The following is a 19968-nucleotide window of genomic DNA, read 5'->3' on the forward strand; positions in this document are numbered from 1 at the left end:
ACAGATGTTTACTTCATCCCAATTACAAGCAATATAAACAGCATATATCGTTAATATTTTTTTCTTTACCTTTGTTAGATCACATTTAAGAATTGCAACCTCGTGTGGGAACGGCAGGGATAGAAACAAAACTCACTCTTGCACACTCTCACACTTACACACAATCTCTCACACACACGCACGCACGCACGCACACACACACACACACACACACACACACACACACACACACACACACACACACACACACACACACACACACACACACACACACACACACACACACACACACACACACACACTCATGCACGCACACACGCACACACACCCATAACACACATACACACAAGCACAAAAACACACAGACACACACATACCACACACACACACACACACACACACACACACACGCACACACTTGGATTTGTGGTGTATGGTTACTTTCCATAGGCATAATGTATAATATATTAATCTATCCCCCTACACTAACCCTACCCATAAACCTCCCAATCACAGAAAACTTTTGGCATTTTTTGAATTTCAAAAAACACCATTTACTATGTTTTAGTATGAGGACACAGATATCGTCATAAACCATGTTTACGTTGTAATACCCATGTCATTATACATATGTGTGTCCTCATAAACCATATACATAAACATACACACACTAACAGCAGGCCCTGACAGGAGGAGGACAGAGTAAAGGTACACAGGACCTACAATTTCCACACTTTTATTAGCCCCGGGTCCAGTGGACCCGAACATCCTGTGTGTAATATAAATGTGTAGGGTGTGTGGTCATTGAAAATGTGTTCTGATAAATATTCCTCACAGAAAGGCCAATGAGTCTCAGTTTGAAAAAATAATTAATCATATAATTTTTCTTTTGATAAAAAATGAAAACGGGTCCAGCAGACCCGAACACCATACAAGGGTTAATGGAGCGTTTCATAGTGCTTGAACTTGGACTCTAACATGAAGAAATGCGGTCAGTGCTCAACTCAAGAAGTTTAGTGAATTTGGCAATATTCACATAGGCTATTCAAACTTATCGTATAAATAGTCTTGAGCTAAACGTTGTTAAAACACAAACGCCACCTATTTACAATCACAGGAACTAAGACAACGAGCCACAACCCAGTTCTCCTGTTTTTAAGATAAATTTGTCTCTAACCAGCTGAATGAGAGACCAAAATAAGGTCCAAATAAGGGGTCGTCTGCAAAATACAAATCCCCAAAACGCTTTGCATTAATCTTTTTTATATTATGAATCTTTTATTTATCTTTTATATTATTAAATATATTCAATAGCTTCACTGTGACTCTCTGCACTGCCACCAAACTCAGTGCTCTCCTGCTGGTTTAACTACATTACTTAGTTTGACCAAAAAAAAAATGCATACTTTTTATGATTATTTATTATGAAATCAAATCAATAACTTCACAATTTTTAAGAATTTTTTTATATAACTTCACACTGTTATACAGCGTAATGCCATCAAATTCAGTAAGCAAATATAATGCAAAAGCTATGGTTTTAACTATTATGTTAGCTGTGTACATTACCAATATAATTTGTGTACAGAATGTGCAAAAGCAGTGTATATGACCAGTGGGTCACCATTGATGTGTAAACTGAATTGGCTGGCAATACATCTAAGTTATTGCCTATTTTTGTATTTTTGACTATAATGCTGTAGTCGTTATTTTTTTGTGTGGGGTTATATTGCACTTTTCAGACGGTCTCTTCGAACTTGTCTCTCAGTCGCCTGGCCATATAGATCCTTTTAGCCTATATTATAAAGCTCATTTTGAGGAGAATTGGGTTGTAGATCGTTGTCTAGATTACAGTGATTGTAAATAGGTGTTGTTTGTGTTTTAACAACATTTAGGTCTAGAATATTAATCCGGAAAGTTCGAATTTCCAAGTTCAAACACTATGAAACGCTCCATTACACTGCCGGGTGGACAAAACAAGACGTGTTTGTCTGAGCTCACAACAGGTTTTCCGGGGGAAAACTATATCATGGGGAAGAGCAGGCGAAGCACTGCTATGTGGGCGCAGAGATATCACGCAACACATTGCGATTGCTCAACACCCGGAGGACTTGAGGATGAGAGCCGTGATATCTCTGCGCCCAAGTAGCAGTGCTTCGCCTGTGCTTCCCCATAATATAGTAATATAATATAAGTAATTAGGTGTTTGTTTGTTTTTTGGATCAATTTTACTCAGGACATGCTAGCTGGCAACATAGGATTCCATTCTTTATGCTAAGCTAAGCTAGCGGTGACCCCGCCAACTAAAACAATGCATGCACTGAGACAAAAATGCATTTGCCCACATATCTAAATGTAGGAAAGTAATTGAATAATCCCTATTTCTAAAAATGGTGGAGTGTTCCTTTAACAAAGACATACTTGTTAAGGCAAGAACATTTTTAATGCACACGTTTTTTCATCTATACAGGTGATATCATTTTGTGCTGTTTTGATCTAGCAACCACTGAAATATACAATGCAATGGATACTCTTTTATCTTTTATATAAATATTAACTGAAAGCACATGTCAATAATTACTTTGATCTGTTTTCTAGCCAATGGAAACGGTGACAGGTTTCCATTCATGCCCCTGATTGGGTCTGAATTCTTGATTGAACCATCACACGGTTCTATAATCTGACACTCACCACATGTTCGGCGTTGTAGATTCCCACCAATCACGCAAGTTCTATGTAAGCACGCCCATAGATTAATCATCAATCACTATTCCTGCTAACGCCGCTTGCAGGTTTTGTGGCACTAAGCACTTAATTGATCGATCGACGTCACCTAGTGATTGACTCATCAAGAAAACTGATCAGCTCTGGTTTTCAAGAACGAATTAAACCGAGACGCATGAGCTGACCAACCTTGCAACAGTTATCAGTTATTTTTTACTGTGCTCTGTCCTTTTTCAAAGAGTCTGCATTATACAAGGACACTTGTGGACACTGACAGAACTGGGAAGAAAAGCTTTCATGCTGTATATCGTTCGTGGAGGCCAGGTCTTTTCAGAAGAAGGTCAGAGTTGCATTACCTCTCTAACCTTCTAAATAAGTCATATATAAACCTTGAACTCACTTTCACGATAACAACATTTCAGCTGGGAAACGAACTTAGAAGTGGTGTGTACACAGATGTGAGTGGAAAGAACAGCATTAAAATCTCAGCTGCCCAGTGCAACAGACCAATACTCATTTGCGCAAGAGTTTTGTTTGTACTGTATTTCACTAATGGGTTTTTCTTCTTTGAATATACATCCTTTTTATTTGAATCAATAACACACCACAGGTGAAAGGTTCCCGAGACATTGAGTAGCTGTTCTGCTATTAATTTTCATGGGAATTCTTTGCTGTTTTCATCTTGATATTCAATTACTTTTCAGCACACTAAAACCAGCCACTGCACACTATAATTCTACGTGAAGCTGGTGATCTCGGGATCATTAGCACAAGGCCTGTTCTTCTTGTTATTGAGTCGATGGAAAATGGCAGACCCAATGGAGGTAATGATTCTCATATGCCTGTTTCTAGTGCCTAATAATCCTTTGAGTCATATATTGTCTCCAAAATGGGTCCATGAGTGCTTGAGTATTAGATAGACCTACAATTTGTCCATATTTAACCTCTATCCCTTTGAGCTTGATCTTAAAAAAATAAGGTAAAATATAGAATAAATTGGAGAGGAAAATGGCAGTCTAACTACCTGTCTGTCTGTCTGTCTGTCTGTCTGTCTGTCTGTCTGTCTGTCTGTCTGTCTGTCTGTCTGTCTGTCTGTCTGTCTGTCTGTCTGTCTGTCTGTCTATCTATCTATCTATCTATCTATCTATCTATCTATCTATCTATCTATCTATCTATCTATCTATCTATCTATCTATCTATCTATCTGTCTGTTTGTCTGTCTGAGATTTGGCTCTATAAAACGGTAACTCTTGCCATTTGACACCTTTCTGGATCAACAAAAGTGTCACAAATTAGCATTTAGCACTGCTGAGTCTTGGCACAATGCAACATTAATTGGCCAAATCCATTACGCGAGCTCAGTTTATTTTGCTCTTTACTATGCGGTTATGGAAAATATAAGAGTGTCCAGACAGGGCAGAAAGTAATCAGAAATTAATTCACTGCAATTGTGAAATGACCGAACTGGCAGGGTTCCACATGGTAAATGCTGGCAAGAATTGTGAATGGTTATGACAACAATAATATACATTAAGTAGGTTTTAAATGATTAGCAAGCATTCATTTCAACGACAGAAGAAAAATGTGGCGAAGACAACCAGCTTCTGTAACTGCTACTAATGTAACCCTTGTTCCCGGAAGAAGGGAACAGAGACGTTACGTCGGACCGTCGAACGTACGGTGCATCGGCTGAGGACGCACATCTAAATCAGAGATGACAAATTAGAAACACCACTGCAGGTGTCAATTTAAATGTATGTCAGAAGTTTTTTTTAAATTATGAGTTAAATATAAGTATAAAATAATCAATATAAGTCGCCTATTGTAAATAAAATATAATTAGAATACTTTTAAGTATAATAAATATAAGTATTCTTTAAAAATAAGTTGAAATACTACAAATTGATGACTAACAAACGCATAGACTATTAATTAACAGCCTCGGATAGTTACAGTAGGTGTGCTTACAGTAGGCCTGTCAAAATGAAAACGTTATCCAAACCATTCCCCTTCATACCGATACACGAACACTATTAAAAATGCTGCATTATGGATGCTGGGCCAGCCGTTAGCAATGTCACTTAATATTGATATACACCGTTAATTCTGAAGAATGAATTGCACTTTTCTATGCATCAGTTCAAATAACCATGTCTGTCATGATCCGCTTACCCAGAACACTCAGTGAGTGTCAGATTTAAAGAAAATTACAGTTTTGGGGCAAATAAATGAATGATTGAGACTAACATATGTATACATAAAACATATTACGAACATATTACTAACATTTTATCATGTAAGCTTTATTGTACATCTCAATTAAGGGAATCTATAGTAATTTATAGGTATTGCTAATGTTAATCACAAATGGCTTAAGTAAGCAGATCATTCATAGCTTATATGGGCCGCACGCCACTGCAATGGAATGGCATTGTTAGCATTGAATTATTTAAAATATTCAGAATACAACATTTTAAGTGTTAGTTACTTGTAATTATGCACAATTTACTTTTATCATCATTACATGTAGTAATGTGTATCTATGTCACCTTAAAACAAAGTTAGCGTAATTACTGTTAAATCCTGCTCATACCACGTGCGTTACATATATACAAGTACAGTAAAAGTACCGCAAGTTAATTATTCATACCGTGGAAAGATAGTCGTCCTTGCACAGTGTTCTTTCCCATCTTGTTTTCTGCCACACATTCATAGCCTCCGGCGTCCTCCTGCTGGAAACTGGGAATCTCCAGAACTACATTTGAGTTCTTCATCTTCACCTTGCTGGGAAACGGCACTCCATTCGCCCTCCTCCACGTTATCTCTGGAACTGGGCTGAATGTATGAGAAACTATTGTGAGTAATCTTGCAATAGCAAAAAAAAAAAAAAAATGCTACAAAGCTACACAGAGAGGAAAAAAGAAAAAGACATAAGGAAACAGAAGAGATGAAGATAAAGAATGGAAATTTGGTGTAATTTCATTATTTTGTAGATTACTGTCGTTCCTACTCATATCTCAGCTCTAACATACTAAATGAGATACATTTCCTCACAAGACACCATCTCATTTCTTTTTGCAAGGAAAACGTATATGGCTCATCCGCTAATGGGATCAATTGAGACAGAAAAATTGCCTCAAGGCAAAAACTAGACTGTTATACTGTTTTTCTCAAACAGCCTTTGACAAGCATGTTTAAAAGGTGGCGAGAAGAGGTGAAAAAGTGCCGAGATGAAAAACACATTACGCTGAATGACAGAGTACCATTAAAAGTCGGGCATCAGTAACTACAAAAGGGTGCAGAATTCCACTTACTTCCCCAAAGCAAAACACTCCAGTGTCACAACTGATCCCTTTGCAGCCGGAACCATGTCAGAGAAATGAACCTCTATTTTGGGCTCATATTCGCCCATTATGCCTATGAGGAGAAAACAGTGTTATTTTACCATTTATAATTCATTCACTGATTATGTATAATAGTAGAGAATAGATTATATGATAGATACGAAACAGTGTTAGTAGGTGAACGGCTGCTTTTCACGAGAGCAAGTAGCTAAAACAAAAGCAACCGATCTGGAGTCTGACACTAGGCAGAGGTGTGGTGTTTGCTGCAGATTTTACAGTGTCTGTAAATATTTTATATAGCCATTGTTTATGTTTATTTTATGACAAAGCATATTTAGGACTGTGAAAGCATTTCTTATAGAGTCAACGGGGTTGTCTGTGAAACTACGGCGGCTAAAAATGCTATGCAAAACTAATTTACACTGTCTTATGTAAAAAAAGAAAAGAAATTGCATTCTGTCAAATCGACACCAAGGAAAGTGTTTTGGTGTTGCTATCAAATGCTAAGAAAAATTACTTTGTGTTGTATTTAAAGTCTAAATACAGATGTTTTTTTTGTTTTTGCTGATTTAAATGCTATTTTCAACTACATTTTACATTTCAGTTTAGATTTAGTTCTTATTTTAGTTTTATATTTTCTGTAATTATAGCATCAGCTGAAGAATCAACAAAAATATTTTTATAGGAATATAGGATTTTAGGCAGGTGACAGGGAAAAATTGTACTTGCACCCCTCTCTAACACTTTATAATAACTGCATGCTATGAATCATTAGTTAAGAATAAGTAAATAGGTAATGTATCATTTATAAAGTATTAATAGACATTAAAAAGCAGCTTATAAGTACAGCTATATATATAAGCATATCTATAATGTGTTTAATAATTGTATATTCATACTTTATTAATGATCAATTTAGAATTTCTAAATAAAGTATTACATTATTTACAAACCAGTTATTTAAGAGTTCTCATGAGATAATTTAGAAAGTATAAGTAAATGATCAATAAACTATTTAACAATTTAGGTCAATTATTCCAATTCCAATTATTCCAACAATTTAGCTCCATATTCCACGAGTAGTAATATAGTGCGGCCCCTTTAAGAGATGCGTGTTCCCTATTGAACTGCCGGTATTTTGTGTGTGTGCGCCAAACTGTGCCGCGATTCACGTGAACAGTGTGAGAAACATGAACTCGGGAGCACTCTTGTTCAGAAAAGTAACCTTCGTAATTGTTTTAGCCGATTGTAATGTATTTACCAAAATTTACCAAGCCAAACTTTGATCCCTTGCTATCCACCTTCATTTTTAGGTTGCCATTTGTCATTTTAATGTGTGTGGCTTCTGGTGTAATTTGGTTCCAGTTATTTTAAGATGTACAAACACCTGGTTATACTGCAAACTGGTACTTTTACCATATAATTTTTATGTATTTTCTTCAATATAAACACGCTGGCTTGTAACACAAACAGTTTACTCAATTTTATATATTCTTCTCGTTATTTTCCTATAGCAGGTAATAAATCAAAAGTCTCGCATTCACAGAAAACACCTTGCTTCTGAGTTGAAAAACAAGGTGGATAAGTAACCTTTGTGGCAATTCACATCATATTGCCATCTGCAGGTGGGATGTCTTCTCCTACACGGACACATAATATTCCATTATGTTTTCGGTGCTCGATGAGGAAAGAATTTGTGCAGTTTAGTATTTCCACATACTCTGTTTACACCTGGTATTAAGAAGCACTTTCACCAATCCGATCACAAGTGAACAACGTTAAATACAGGTGTAAACAGGGTCTAAATATTTAGAGTTTGTCCACTCCCAAAGGTAGTCGAAAACGCATAGTGTAGATGCTCATGCCGTCGAATGTGTTCAAACAGCCACAAAAGACTGCCTACACTCCGCCTACTGACCTAACAAGTAAACATTTTGGGAAGTGCGCTAGCCAGACAGGATTTAAACAAAAACCTGATTGTGCTGTGTTATCTCAGAACGTAACTGACGTGGAGCCGGAGAAGTGCAAGGTGAAGGTGCGTGCATCGCTATTGTTTGCATTAGCAAACCCAGCTCACAAGACGATATAACTATTCCATTCCCGTGGTAAACAGAGCTGAAGTGTGGACTCATTTTGACTTCAGCTAAAAGAAGCCACTAAGGAAATCGACAAGAGTCATTTTGTTTGCAAAATAGGGCAAGTTAAAATCTAATACTCAGGAAATACATTGAATCTGAGAGCTCCCTCAACATCCTGACGTCATCTGGCTGCCGAGAAGCGTTTCGATAGAATGTATAGCAGGTTTCCCTCTCAGTAACAAAATAAACACACAACAAAATCGACAGAGGTGGCAGCAGAAAGAAAGCATCTAATCATTGATGCATCCTCTCTGCAGTTCAGTACTTGAAATAGCACTTCATACAATAGACCGCTTTAAAGATAACAGCTTTATGTTATTAAATATAAAACAAACAGTCATTCAGTTATGGAATGGACTATGCACGTTCTGTTGTTCAATAGTTAATAAATGAAAAACTGCTATACTGTGAACATTTAAAACTTATAGACTTAAAGAATCCTGCAGTCCCTTTACTATTTCCCTTTACTTAGATTGCACAAAATAGTGATTAGTGATATAAATGATACTGTATTAATAAATAAAATGGTCCCACTTCATATTAGGTGGCCTTAACTACTATGTACTTACATCAAAAAGTAAATACAATGTACATATTGCGTTCATATTATATTGCAAAACACCTTTGCTGATATTGAGGGGGGATATGGGTAGAGTTAGGGACAGGTGTGGTGATGTGGGTCAGTTTAAGGGTAGGGTTAGGTGTAAGGGAAGTGCCAACTGTGTAATTACAAATGTAACTACAGAAATTATTTACAGATGTTTTACATGCAGGAATTTTTAAAATGTAAGTACAATGTAAAAAAATGCATGTAAACAATAAGTGCATTGTATCAAATGATTAATACAATGTTAGTACATAGTAGTTAAGGCCACCTAAATAAAGTGGGTCCAATAAAATAGTTACTTGTCATGTTTTATGCATATAATGTTCTTTATTCTTTAAAATTAGATATTTTTTAAATTAGATCTGCCCTTTTTACAATATCGTTATATATAACAATATATTGTATTGTAACCACTGTATTGTGATACACCAGATTCTTGGCAATACACAGCCTTAGTCAAAAGTGGACAAAAGAGACAGATTAAAACACCAGGTTTGAATGGGAATGTGTCTCCCTCGTCTACTTGTGATCCGATCGACCAAAACGCATCTTAATACCAGCAGTAAACAGGGCCTTAGTTATAGTCAGTGCTTACTGAAGGGGTCGGGGTGTTCATTAATGCTTTGAAGTCAAGCTAATTGAATCACTGAAATCTAACATGAAACCAAATGAAATCCCACCACTGGAAATTATACAGCTACACGATTTATTAAAAAAGAAACATATATTTGTTTATTCCACAATGGGAATAAAACACATGTCCAAATATATATAAATCAAATGAAGTAAAAACTAGCTTCATTACCTTCATTACCTAACTAGACACTGCATGTTTCTAATGTTGCATTAGAAATCTAGTTAGTGTGATTTTTTTTTTTTAATATTGAACAGGGTTGTGTGTTAATAAAGATTTAATTTTATTATTTTTACATGATGCACATTAAAGCACTTAATTTATTCAATTATATACGGGGTGGAAGGAGCATAAGTGCTCTGACACAATTCAAACAAACCTGATGCCGACTGTATCAACATGTCAATCAAACCCTTTAGAGCTGATGATATGATTCAGCTTCTGCCTATTAAACTGCCCATAAAAAAAGCTGATATTTACCATCCGTTCGTAGTATCAGAGGCGTTGGGGAGCTGAGGACTTTGCCTTTAGTGATGCGGTTTACCACCACGCAAGTGTAGTTACCCACATCCGAAGGCTCCACTTTGGCAATGTAAAGGTTTCCCGTCTCCTGAGAGACAAAACGACGATTGTCTTGCTGAACAAAGTATGGGTACTCATTAAAGACCCAAGCGAATGACAGATCTGGAAAGGCGATAGGACACAGAACATATCATTAAAAACAAATGAACAAGGCTAGCCAAACATTAAATTAACTTATATGAGAAAATCTTAGATTTTAATATATATATATTTTCATTAAAGTGATAGTTCACGCAAAAATGAAAATTCTAGAATAATTTAGGACGTCTTCACACCTGAAAGTCCGCACCAAGGTCGGAACCAAAGTTTGTGTTTTGATATATTGTATCCGTTTGGTTAGTTTTGGTTTGCTTTCACATTGCAGTTATGTCAGCGCACCAAAGAACTTTACATGACGCACTGGCGTCCTGCCGTCATCATCTATGTGGGCTGCATCTTAACATTGTTTGGCTGGTTAGCGGACGTGCTTCTGACGTCAGTCTGTTGTCAATTCAGCGGCTAACTTTGACAAGAATGACTGAACAGACGCATATCGTTGCCAATACTGTTCATATTATGGGATTACTATCTGCAGCACCAACTATACTCGAGGCAAATTCACCAAATCAATGTCCTCATTGTGCAAACATTTTATCGGCGCCGACAGGAAAGGAGGAGAAGATAGGCTTTTTAGCCAAACAATGTATTTTGTTTTATAGTTATGTTTAAATATTATAAATGTTATTTTTAAATTTCATCTAGGCTATATTAATTATGAAACGTGCACAGTTGTGCAATATTTGTCAAAGACATCGGGTCAGAAATGATTTTGACCACTTCATTAAGTTTTGTAGAAAGCTTTGTATAAATTGTATCTTAATTTTAATAAATGTTTCATCATTTGCCTGAATTTAATAAATAAGCTTTAATAAATAATATAGCAAACAGTGACGGAGCGATCATTTGCTTTGCATGTGAACTGGAGCGGACTCATAAATAAAACGAAACTCAGCATACAGGCTACTTGTCTCACAGACATTAGAAATATATTATATATATATATATATATATATATATATATATATATATATATATATATATATATATATATATATATATATATATATAATGACTACACACGCGGTTCTGTTTAAAATGCTGCACGCTCTATCACTGCATGTGCTGTGAATTTAATCTGTGTTTTCACTAATCTTACACCAGAACTTCCTGTAAATTGTCTGAAAGTCCGAACTATACAGAAAATGCTTTCACACAAGAAACGAACCGAACCTTTGTTTAGTTTGGTCCGGACCGAGACTACCTCTTTTCGTCGGACCAAATTTAGTCTGTTTGGTCTGTGGTCCGAGGGAGGTTTCACACCTGTAATTTTGGTTCGTACCAAACTGAAAAGTCCGAAAATCCGGACCAAACAAGGTAGGTGTGAAAGCACCCTTACTCACCCTGAAGTTGTTTCAAACCTGTATAAAATAATTTGTTCTGCTGAACACAAATGTTTTTAACCAAGCAGATTTCCTCCCAGATAAAAAATAAAATACAAATTACTATGGTACAATGGTGGGCAAGATCTGCTTGGTTTCGAACATTCTTCTAAATCACTTCCTTTGTGTACAGCAAAACAAACCCTAACGCTCCAAATAATGAATTTGTTTGAATAGAGCTAACTCAAATTAAATAAATTAGTTCAAACTAATTAACTTTTATGAGTACCTAGAACACTTTTTATTTTGAGTTCTCAAAACTGACACATTTTAAGTAATCTGAATTGTTTGATTATTTTGAGTTGTGTGAACTTGTTTCTTTTAATTTAGTCTAACTTAAATTTATCTGAAACTGGGCTGGGATTTCTAATTCTCAGCATGCTTTGCCATGACACTCAAAAGGGAGAGTAAATGGCAAAAATTAAGTGCTATATTATGTATTTTGTGCAAGAATCACATTAAGTGGGAGATTTAGAAGTTATTAATGTTTTATGCTAGTTTAGAAGAGTAAAAAGAAGTTTTATTTTGATGATTGGAGCATTAGCTTATTTTGAGAACAGATTTATTATATTGCTGTTCTCATTCAGCAAGTGCTATACTATGCTAAAGCTACCAAAGCATTGTGTAACCAATTGGCAAGATGGCATTTAGTGAATTAGCTAGTTAAAGCTAGTCAAGTTTTTTTTAGTTTTTTATTTTATTTTTAAGTTAAATGTTTGAACTGGCTTACTCAAATATTTCAAGAAAAATATTTAATTTAAAATGTATGATGAAAAAAATAATTCTGCAAGTTCTGCTAATTTAAACTTTAAATTTCTTAACTTAAAACATTTTCAGGCAAAGGACTACTGATTTTGTTTTTGTTTTGCCAGCCTCGGGTGTACAGTGCAGGTTCGGAAACCCTTGAGGATGAGTAAATGATTACAAAATTTTCATTTTTGGATGAACTACCCCCTTTAAGGCATCAATCCCAGTTTTTTCCTTTTTTTAAAATGTGACCCAGGTGCATCAAAATTTATCATAGGGTACTACACTGAGCTTAAAGTCTTTGTATCTTATGGCCTCAAAAAATGACTTCGCTTTCAACAAAGCGTGCACACTCTTCCCATTCAAAACACATTATAAAATCCCATGGAGCACACCGATAAAACTCATAACTCTTCCGTTCACATATGTGTACAGCATATTTATGCTAGGCTGAATAAACAAAACAAAAAGAACACTATATAAAAATCTTACCTCCTGCATATGATGGTGTACCACAAAGTAAAACTACCCCCTGGCCTTCTCGCACAGAGACAGCACTTTTTGTTTGAGTTTTTAAATTCAAGTCTGAAAGGTATGAAACAACAGTGAGAAGATCCAGCAGTGCCAGACATGAGCATGAAAGTGAAAATGCCTTAGAGCTGATTTCTTCTATTTCAGCTTAACATGTAGAGACAACTGTTAGAGAACCATTTGTAAGTTAATTCTCCCCAAAAGTGTAAACATTGGAGCTCTGTAGTTTGTTTGAGCCTCCAAACCAGCCCAACATACTAATATTGGCTCAACCAATGGCATGAGTTTGACACGGGACTACAACTAAAACTCTTTTTATTAATCAATTATTCAATTAATAATCGATTATTCTTTTAAAAAAGCCACATTTTATTAGCTGTATTCTATTGCAAAACAACACATACAGTGAATGTATGTAGGCTCCACTATATATTCTTACACAGTAAAACAAAATGTATCCTGATTAAGGATAAGAAAATCAAAAGAAATCAGTTCTTGCCATTTATTTATTGTTAATGCGAGACTTCCATACATGTTCATTTACATTTTTTCCAACAATATTGACCCTGCTTGTCATCAATAATTAATATTTTTCCACTCAATATTAATTGCGTTTCCTCTCTATTGCGCTCCATTTGTTTGATGTGCATGCAAACTGTGAAGTCTAACAGTGAATCACTGTCTGGATGTGCCTTTATGCAAAGTAGAAAAACTGTGAATTTGTAACATTTACAGATCAGGAAAAAACTGTCAAATGTAAGATACAGGGGGTGACAATTTAAGTGAAAGACCAAAATAAGGTGACACCATGTTCTGCCCGAACTACTTCAAATGCGCCTTAGCATTGATTCTTCAAGTCTCTGGAAATGTATTGACGTGATGGAGCACCATTCTTCCAAAAGATATTCCCCCATTTGGTGTTTTGCGCTGTCTAACACGTTGGTCCAAGGTGTTCAATTGGTTTGAGACCATTTTCATACTCATCAAAACATTCAGTGAACTTGTGTGCCCTGTGGATAGGGACAATCCTGAAAGAGCCTACTCCCATAAGGACAGAAATGGTATCATAGGATAAAGTTCTCTCTAAGTGGACAAATGAACCCAAACCATGCCAGCAAAATGCCCTCCACAGCATATCAGATTTTTCTTCAATTTGTCAGTCATCTCTACATTTTGGTTTTACATAGAGTTGGTGTTTTTGGTATTACTTGTCTCTAGTCTGATCTTCTTTTTGCTTTGAGTGTCTGGGTGTTCATAATTCTTTCTTTTTTATATCCCTCCCTGTCTCGACTCATCTTGGCTGCTCTGGTCATCAGACGATCTGACCTCACTCTGTTGTCTCTGTGAGACGGTCCAGGCAGGTCATCATCTCTGAATGTTTCTTCAGTGACTGGATGAGAAAATACTGAGCTGAGGGACTTGAAGAATCAGAGGTGTTTTTATCTCTGCTTTTTCTATTCTCTACTTTCTGACCTGCCAGAATCTTTCTTTATCTTTAAATGCCCTCTCTCATCTCAACCTGACTGCCTGAGCTTTGGTTGGCAGGTGTTCTGCTCTGATCTCACTGTTGCTGACCCAGTGAGATGGTTCGTGTTGTTCATAATCTGTGCTTGGCCCATCCCTAGGTGTCTCCTTATGTGTTGCCGGTGAGATTATCAATATAAAAATGAAATCAAATGTATTTGATAGGAAATGAACCGCGCGCGACATCACTTTGCTTATAGAAGGTTGTGACAGACCCAAATCATCACTGCTGCATAGTAGCATTTTTCCAGTTGCAAATATGGTAATGCAGTGATTAACTAGCATTATGGCATTTCTGCGCTGTGTCGGAGATGTTAGCATGTCTCTAATAAGATCGGTCACAAAAATGATCCCTGCACGATCTAATGTGTAGTCTTATTATTTCACTCATATATTGTGTGCAACTCATTGTTCTCCCTCTTCGAGTTTCATCCATTTTCTCTACTTCTAAAGAAACTCTTAAGCTTCTTAAAAGTCCTCATCCATACTCCTAACACTTTTGGACCGTAAGACCTCTTTTAACAGTTAAGATGCTTTCTGAATTAATTGTATTATTTACTAGGATTTTTTCTTTCATTTTAAGAGGAAGCACACGCCTTTCTAATAATTTTTTTAGAGTTTTGTCACTACACTGTAAAAAAATATTGTTGGTTTAACTTTAAAAAGTAATTAACCTGGTTGCCTTAAAATGCTGAGTTCATAGAAATAAAACAAATTTGTTAATACAATGCAGAGAATTGGTTTAATAAATAGAAACTCAAAATATATTGTATCTGAACCACATAAATAAAAAAAAATTGTGATAAATCATGAAAATAGCACAGTTTCACTGCATTACTACAACTAAAACACAATTACATAATATTCTTACTAAATATTTTAATACTATTTGAATAAAGGATAATGTCAATTCTCAAAAATGTTCACTGTATTAACTTAATTTTTTAATTTCAATGAACTCAAAATTTTAAGGTAACCAGGTTTTAAAATATATTTTTTTCCAGTGTTAAAAAAGCCACTCTTTGCATTAAGATTTTTCAGGAATACAGGCCCAGGTGTCTGGGGATTGACTCCAACTTGCATAAAAATGGTGGCCGAAACCATTGAGTTCACGTCTTAAGAGACGTGGAAAGCGTATCTGTAGAGTCCTCCGGTCTTGCTCGCCAATAAGCTCTACCTTTGTCACATAATGGTCAAGAAGCGTTTCATCATCAAAGTCAACAAAGCAAGGAAAAATTAGATTGTAGGGGTAATTAAAAAATGAATTAATGAGGAAGGCCCCATGAAAAGAGTCACCATGATCCATTTCAACGCGACTCTAATCAGCAGCTGAACTGCTGAAATATCTAAATCTGGGGTGCATCCCCAAACAAGTTATTATTGTAAGTTAATTTTCATTTGGGAGCTATATTTATGTTCGCATTAGCTGCATTAAGGTGTTTATACCTCATTTCACTCGTTCCTTAAGCTAGTCCAATATTGGCAGCATCCAATCTAACACCTGTCACTCTGAATTGAGTGGCTGAAGGGCTAATATAGCATGTTAAAGAACAGTCGATGACTCACATGCAAATTGGAGGCTAGCTCTTCTGCTAAGAATTGCTCCCTGTGGGTTGAAGGCAATACACTGGTATATTCCTCCATCCTGGGCCCGGTCCAGACTCCTAATGACCAAATTCCCCCCAGATAGCTGCCGACGGGAATCAGTACTCAGATTAATCAATGTGCCGTTCAGAGACCACCTACAGACACACAAACAGACAGATAATAGCACACACAGCTCAATGTGTTACGATAATTGCTGATTTTGAGTGATTCTTGGTGATAACCTTTGAAATTGATTTTGTTTTGGATGTACAAATGTCATGTGGAATATCAATGTATCATTACAAAGCTGAATCAGATTGGTATTGCACTTCATCTCTGATTCATTTTCAGTAAGAAAAGCAATATTTCAAAACCTTAACAGCCTATGGAAACCTGGCTGCATTGTGGTATAGAAAAGCCCATCTACCTTTTATCTCATCGAATATCCTGTTTCAGTAGGAAATGCATCATATTTTAGAGGTAAAATGATTAGCAAATGGCAATTTGTGTGGACTTTTTATGTTAAAAGATTTCCCGCAGCTCCTTTTGCTGTCCTTTTCATTGTGTGATGATTAGCGGCGGAGAGTGTCATCAATTCCACTTCCTTGCAAACTCATCTGCCTATCATTAAGACCCAAGCCCACCTGAGGCTTTAACTACTAGCGTGCAATTCAGAGGCCAGCCCACTAATATGGACAGATTTTCAAAGGGCGCAAGATCATTTGAGGATCCTGAGGCCTTGCTAGTCATTTACTCTGACAGGGTGTCAGCTGGGTTGAACTCCCATGTGTCTGCAAACCCCAGGAACAGATGCTGAGAGAAAAAGAGCCAAATGCAATGCGTTAATGATCGGTGCAAGAGTAGTGGATATAGAGAAGCTAATGGAGGTGTAAATACTAAAACAGTCCAGATATTCATGATGTATCAGACAAGGGATTTTAAGATGAAACATTCACTGATGCTCAAGAATAGCCTAGAAATCTAGACGCACTCTAGGAGCAGCTAACCTAATTTATAGAGAGTGTCGTCTAACAACTCTCCATAGACTTGCGAGCTGGAAAAACCAAACTATGGTCAGGCCAATCACATTGTGTATAGAGTCGGTTGGCGGGGCTTAACATAATGATGGCAGAAGTGTGAAGGTTCTGCGTGCTACTTTAAAACAAAGAAGTTGGCGAATGTCGGTCTTTCAACGTGGCTTTGGCCGCGACTCTGAAAGACATGGAGTTAAGCTTTTCTTTGAGAAAAGAACAAAGAATGGCACTGAAGTCATTCTTTAAAAAAGGATGTGATTTGAGTTTTGCCAACCGGATATGGCAAAAGTTTATTCTGTCAACTATCTCTGCTTGTAGCGCTATCCTATTGCGTACAGAGGGACTTTAAAGACATCCGTTCATCCCGCCCCCCGGATTAAGCCCTGTCAACGGTGTGTTTCTAGACCCAACATCATCTTGATGTGGGTCTGGCTTTTCAGGCTAGCTCAAAAAGGCAAAATTATGCATTGTGTGGTGTCAAATTTTTCAGTTAGATGAGGGTAATTATACATTTTCTTGTCTTCTGGGAAACATGTACGTATCTCTGTAGCTTCTGAAGGGTCGTACTAAATGAAAAAAAAGCATCTTTAACGTACATCATCGCCCTGTTCAAAAGTTTACACCCCCTTATTGTATCTCATTGCCTTCCTGAGCATCAGTGATTGTGTGGAGCTTTTGTAATAGTTGTGAATCCCTCAGTTGTCGTTAGTGTGAAAATAAGGATCTCAAAATCATGCAGCACATCTGAAAATGGTTCAGATATGCAGAAAATGCTTGGAAAACAAAAGAAAGTTCAGGGCCTGGAGTGTAATGCTCAGTTTAACTTCCAAGGGACTCGTGAACAACTATATAAAAAAAAAAAAAAAAACACAATCACGGATCATTCAGGAAAAACAACACACAGCATTAGGATTCAAGGATATGTAAACTTTTGAACAGGGTGATGTTTATATATTCAGTTGACAGACAGCAAGCAGTTTTTATGTTTTGGAGCACAATAGCCTAAATATTCCATTCCATACTGCAAAACAAGAACTAATATTCAGATGGAAAAAAAATTAAGTCTTCCGTACTGATTTTTTTTTCATGTGAGCAACAAAACAACAGCCGCAGTTTAGAAGGAAATTTACTGACAAGGAAGGACATGAGCTGCTTTCCACCACCCACACTGCGAAATTCACAAATTTATTCTTAAGAATACACATTTGCTGTCAAGTGCGGCTTTAGTGGATGGCACAACAGGTTAACCATACATCCATAACTGAGCAAATATGATGGAATATTACTTGACTTGATGCGTCGGTTCCAGTCACAGCTTCTTAACGTTTTCACCCGTGTATATTTATTATTTTTTCTTTTCACCATGTTTATCTCTAGGAGCAGCTGTATATGTCAGGAACACAGCAAGGATCAGGGTAAGGGCCAAGAACAAAACGCTCTTGACATCTCAGAATGTAATCGCTTTCCAGCTCTGTTCAAACAATCAGCGGCTTCTAATGCGAGGCCTTTCATGAGCAATGCAAATAAGAGCCGTTCGACGTCAATAAACGGTTTTCAGTTGGGTAAAAATAGTAGCGAGGCAAGTGAGGCCCGATCAAGAGCACTTGACACACAGTGGCAAATAGGTGACACATCCGCGCAGGCTGTGATAGCAGGAGGAAACGGAGATCAAGTGAAGGGAGGTGTGAAGTGGGGTTACGTTTGCCTCAGGGCTTTTCTGGAAAGTGCCGTGTCTCCAGTGTGGCTAAGGTTGAACTTGAGTCGACCCTGCTGTTCATATCAATTTTGTATGAGGGGGGGTTGGGGCCGGGCGGTATCATTGATATGACTGCTGGTATGGGCTCCAAAGCACCAGGCTCATCTATCTGCTCTCCTCATGGTGCTGAGACCTTCAACACCTGCGGACCGCCCTGGAGACCAGTCTCTGGCTGTGACGGTCAGCGTCTTCCAGGGGAGCAATCTCTGCCTCCACACACAGACGCACACACACACACACACACACACACACACACACACACACACACACACACACACACACACACACACACATACACACACACACACACACACACACACACACACACACACACACACACACACACACACACACACACACACACACACACACACACACACACACACACACACACACACACACACACGTTGGTCTATGTGGTTTACAGGGACTCTCCATAGGCGTAATGGTTTTTATACTGTACAAACCGTATTTTCTATCCCCTTACACTGCCCCTGCCCCTAAACCTACCCATCACAGGAAACATTCTGCATTTTTACTTTCTCAAAAAAACATCATTTAGTATGTTTTTGAGGCCATTTGAATTATGAGGACATTTGATATGTCCTCATAAACCACATTTATAGTGTAATACCAGTGTAATACCCATGTAGTTATACAAATTTCAAGTGTCCTCATAACCCACATAAACAGGCTCAGGCTCAGGCTCACACACACACACACACACACACACACACACACACACACACACACACACACACACACACACACACACACACACACACACACACACACACACACACACACACACACACACACACACACACACACACACACACACACACACACACACACGCACACACACTTTTTATACTGTACAAACTGTACATTCTATCTAGTGGTCTGCCAATATTGTTTTTTTGATGGCCGATATCTTGGAGGGCAGGATGACCGATGGCCGATATATAATATACATAATTTATATGTATTTTAATTAATATTTAATAAATTAGAAATATGAAAATAAATATAACTTATAGAAATTTAGAAAATAAACATGCTTATACTTTAGATGCCAACTTCTTGATTCTGCAATCATATTACAGTATTAGAATACAGGGCACTCAGTAATCTGGGGAGTTTTTGTGCACTGGTAATTATATTTGTTTCAAATACAGACAAGACAGCACTAATTTTACACAGCACTGTGTAAATTACATTAATATGACATGGTGGTCAGCAGAATATAGCTAATATTTTAAAATCAAGGATTTAGTGTTTG

General features: G+C 37.0%; 1 protein-coding gene across 3 annotated transcripts in view; it reads right to left on the bottom strand.

The window, feature by feature from the left end:
- The window catches only part of cntn3a.2 (contactin 3a, tandem duplicate 2), a 98935-nt gene that overhangs the window by 43584 nt on the left and 35383 nt on the right, over positions 1–19968 (bottom strand). For all 3 annotated transcript variants that reach the window (XM_067446645.1, XM_067446644.1, XM_067446643.1), the window contains 5 exons: positions 15876–16051; positions 12747–12839; positions 9928–10131; positions 6039–6141; positions 5375–5559 (listed from right to left, as the gene is read on the bottom strand). In XM_067446645.1, the coding sequence (XP_067302746.1) occupies positions 5375–5559; positions 6039–6141; positions 9928–10131; positions 12747–12839; positions 15876–16051 (761 nt within the window). The remainder of the gene's footprint in view (positions 1–5374; positions 5560–6038; positions 6142–9927; positions 10132–12746; positions 12840–15875; positions 16052–19968) is intronic.

This window comes from Pseudorasbora parva, chromosome 6, assembly GCF_024679245.1.
Source record: "Pseudorasbora parva isolate DD20220531a chromosome 6, ASM2467924v1, whole genome shotgun sequence".
Taxonomy (NCBI): domain Eukaryota; kingdom Metazoa; phylum Chordata; class Actinopteri; order Cypriniformes; family Gobionidae; genus Pseudorasbora; species Pseudorasbora parva.